Source organism: Neopsephotus bourkii, unplaced genomic scaffold, assembly GCF_033783945.1.
Source record: "Neopsephotus bourkii isolate Nb327-2 ecotype Australia unplaced genomic scaffold, CSIRO-AGI_Nbou_v1 NB_1028, whole genome shotgun sequence".
NCBI lineage: Eukaryota > Metazoa > Chordata > Aves > Psittaciformes > Psittacidae > Neopsephotus > Neopsephotus bourkii.
In genome coordinates this window covers 686-4556 of record NW_026901517.1, presented here as the reverse complement: position 1 = coordinate 4556, position 3871 = coordinate 686, and the positions used below count along the sequence as shown (strand labels likewise).

General features: G+C 58.2%; 1 protein-coding gene across 1 annotated transcript; it reads right to left on the bottom strand.

The window, feature by feature from the left end:
* Window positions 1-257: 257 nt before the first annotated feature.
* Window positions 258-3240, bottom strand: LOC133216119 (acrosin-like). The gene is made up of 5 exons (XM_061360559.1): window positions 3161-3240; window positions 2658-2858; window positions 1859-2124; window positions 1319-1467; window positions 258-617 (listed from the first exon to the last, which is right to left on the bottom strand). Exons 1-5 carry the CDS (start codon window positions 3238-3240, stop codon window positions 258-260), a joined length of 1056 nt encoding a protein of 351 aa, XP_061216543.1.
* Between the last annotated feature and the right edge of the window lie 631 nt (window positions 3241-3871).

The window sequence follows — 3871 nt, the reverse complement described above, 5'->3', positions numbered from 1 at the left end:
CAACCTGGTCTAATGGAAGCTGTCCCCCCTCCCTCTTCATGCCATGCTCTAATGGGGGGGCAATATTGGACTTGATGCTCCTGAAGGTCTTTCCCAACCTGGTTGATTCCAGCTCCTGCTTCCCACGGTTCCCTGCCCTCCATCCCTCATTCCCGTCCCTCCCCATGGACCAGGAGATGGGCAGGCGAAGCATCTCCTCAATGGGAAAATAAGGCAACTTTATTGAAGCTCAAGCCAGCTTCAAGCGATGCCGCTCCTCAAGTCTTCTTGCCCCTTAGAGCCTGCAGCAGCTCCTGCACCTGACTGATTAATTCCTTCAGCAGCTGGTATGGGAAAGAGCAGATGCCACTGATGCTGGAGGCTGTCGGAGCCGGCATCGTCTGCTGGATGGGAGCATGGGAGACATACTGGTGGCTCCATGTCGGGGGCGTTGTGGAGGCTCCCGCGGAGCGGAACATCCGCAGCTGGTGGAGGATCCAGTCATGGAAGTGCCGTGTGGAGGTGTAGACCCCCGGTTGCTTGGCCCTGGCACAGCCACGGCCCCAGCTCGTCAGCCCCACAACCCAGAAGAAGTTGGCACGGGTGTCCCGGCACATGAGGGGACCGCCGCTGTCACCCTATGGAGGAGAATCAGAGAGGGGATGAGGATGGGGATTGGTGGCCATGGCAACGCCTGAGGGGACCACTGCTGTCACCCTATGGAGGAGAATCAGAGAGGATGAGGATGCGGATGGGCGGCCATGGCAACACCGGAAGGGACCGCCACTGTCACCCTATGGAGGAGAACGGGAGAGGATGAGGATAGGCATGGGTCGCCATGGCAACACCAGAGGGGACCAGCGCTGTCACCCCATGGGGATGGAAGGGTTCTCCTTCATCATTTGCATGTGGAGAGTGACCTTCAGCATGGATTGGAGCCGTAAGACTAGGAGTGATGGGTTCCAAATACAACAGGGGAGTTTGGGTTGGAGGTAAGGGGAAGTTGTTCACTATGAGGGTGGTGGGACACTGGGATGGGTTGGGTGGAGAAGGATGGATGGGGCTTGGAGCAACCTGGTCTAATGGAAGGCATCCGTGACCCTTGCTTAGAACTGGATGCTTTAAGCTCCTTCACAACCTAACCCATTCCATGAATTCATGCTTACGACATGGTTTAGTGGTGGAATCTCAGTGCTCTTAAAGCTCCAACCTCTATGGTTCCTGTGCAGGGATGATGGACCAGGAGCTGGATGCGCTTCCGAAGCTGGGATAAAGGGGGATGCAGAGCAAGGCCCTGCAGATGGGGGCGGAGAAGAAGGACCCAGTGGCACATCCCTACCTGGCAGGTGTCGATGCCCCCCTGGGGGTACCCAGCACAGAGGTTGTGGCTCTTGATGGCCCCTCGGTACCACAGGCTGCTGTTGCAGAGCTGGACGTCGATGAGGCGGACCTTGGCCTCCTGTAGGGCAGATGGGGACGATGCCCCCGCTGTGGGGACACAAAGGGGGTCAGGACTGGGGGTAGAAGGGATGGATTTGGGGGTATTTGGGGCTGAGAAGCTCCATGGGAGCCATAAACACCTCCTCCATGGCCTGGGCTGCATCCCCTTTGCTGATGCTGCATCCTCAACATAAGGAGGACATGGAGGGACCTTCAGCGATAGGGCAAGGGGTGAGGGGTTCCAACTGAACCAGGGATGCTCAGGTTGAAGGGAAGGAAGTGGTGGGAGACTGGGATGGGTTGGATGGAGAAGGTTGGGATGCTCCACCCAGTCAGAGCAACCTCCAATAGACCCGCATGAGCTTTACCCTCCCTTTCATCCCATTCCGTGAATCCATGACCCGGCAATCCAAGGCCAACGGGGCCGTCGGGCACTCACTTCTGGCTTCCCTCGCGCCCCATCCGCTGATGAAGCACTCAGAGAGCTGGGATACCCTGAGCGTCGCATCGGGCAGGCAGGCGAGCTGCACGTGGTACCCGCACTGCACCGGCTGGTCCAGCTCCACCAAGGCGATGTCGAAGCCGTCGGAGGCCTTGGTGTAATACTCATGGACCACGACCTTCCGCATCCAACGTTTCTGGGTCTCTGAATTGGCCCAAGCCAGGTCCATGATTCCGACCATCACGTACCAATCCGTGGTGAAGCTGGGAGGGAGTGGAAGAGCAGGGATTGGAGCCATAGGACAAGGGGTGATGAGATCCGACGGAATTGCAGGTTGGAGATAAGGAAGGGATTCCCTATGAGGGTGCTGGGTCACTGAGATGGGATGGATGGAGAAGGTTTGGATGCTCCATCCCTGAGAGCGCTCAAGGCCAGCTTGGAGCAAGCTGCTCTATGGAAGGCATCTCTGCCCATGGCAAGTGCTTGGAACTGGATGATCCCAAGCTCCTTTGCCACCCAATCCATTCCATGATCCATCCCATTCCATCCCGTTCCATTCCATCCCATCCTATTCCATTCTAATCTATTCTATGGAGAAGAGGGTTTGGAAGGAGCCACATTGCTTCTGCTTCCCAAAGGAAAGCGCTGCCCCAGCAAGCCTTAGGCTCAAGGGGTGTCAAGCTGTAAGCAGCCTTCTCCTGAGCACTCTTCCCAGTGCATCCAGGATGGGGAAGGAGACGGGATGGGAGCTGCTCCTTGCCTATTCCCTATGGCTGGAATCCCTTCTCCCCCTTACTTTTGCCCGATGAAGCAGTGAGCGGCCGTGAGGACCCATTGGGGGGTGATGAGGGAGCCCCCGCAGATGTGCGAGAAGCCGGTGGCCGTGGGGAACTGGATGCTGACCATCCATGGCCAGGCGCCCTGGTGCGCATCCATGCCTCCGACAATGCGTGACATCCCATAGTAATCAGCCATGGGACGGGTACCGCAGGTCCCTCTGGAAGCAGAAGCCCAACACTTGATGGTTAGGAATGAAGAGCAAGCATCGTCCCACCCCATTGGATGATGCAGGGGCAAGGGACCCTATGGGGTGTCCCAAAGATGAGCATCATCCCACCCCCTAGGGTGCTGCAGGGACAAGGGACCCTATGGGGCGCCCCATAGCTAGGCTGTGCCACCACATGGGGTGATGGCGAAGAAGCGGGGTTCTCCCAGTCCCACCACCCCACTGGTGTGACCATGGTTGGGAGCAAGCAGCAGCACCTCTCTATGGAATACCCGGAGCCTGGTGCCACTCACCCACAGCTGTGCCAGGAGCCGTGCACGAGCCAGGGCAATGACAGCACGATGAGGACATGGAGCAAAGCCATTGCTGCCATCAGCGCTGAGGGTGACACACAGGAGCTGCCACCACCACTGAGGATGACACCAAGATGCTGCCACCAAGGAGGTGCAACCAAGGAGCTGCTGCCACCAAGGAGCTGCTACCACCACTGTGCCCAAAGCGCAACTGCCCTAGGGTTACGGGTGCTGGATGCAGGTCCCTTGGTGCTGGGGCTGATGTCATAGAGAGGAAGGTTCCATGGGGGGGGGGACATGGGGGGTTCCATGGGGGGTTCCATGGGGAGATGGGGGGGGTCTGATGGGCTTGGGATGACTTGAATCCCTATGGGATGCTCTGGAGCTCTGTGGGATGCAGAAAATGGAAGCAAATGGGGGCACCCAAACATGGATGGGGGGACACAAGGGTGCATGGGGGGACCCCAAAGGGCAATGGAAGCAGATGGGGAGCACCCAAAGGTGGATGGGGGTACTCCAAAGGGCAGTGGAAGCAGATAGGAGGCACCCAAAGGCTCAAACAGGCACATGGGAGCCCCCCAATAGGACCAGGAAGGTGCCCAAGGGACCACAAGGATGTGGGATGCAGGGGACAGATGCAGCATCCCCATGAAGCAAGGTCCCTGGTGAGGATTTATCCCACATTGATCCCAAAACTGGGGTTTGTGTGGT

Coding starts and splice junctions, on each gene's coding strand:
- LOC133216119 (XM_061360559.1), bottom strand. CDS start 3,240: ATGGCAGCAATGGCTTTGCTCCATGTCCTCATCGTGCTGTCATTGCCC. Junction 2,859..3,160: donor GGCTCCTGGCACAGCTGTGG/GTGAGTGGCACC, acceptor TTCTGCTTCCAG/AGGGACCTGCGGTACCCGTC. Junction 2,125..2,657: donor CACTGCTTCATCGGGCAAAA/GTAAGGGGGAGA, acceptor ACTCCCTCCCAG/CTTCACCACGGATTGGTACG.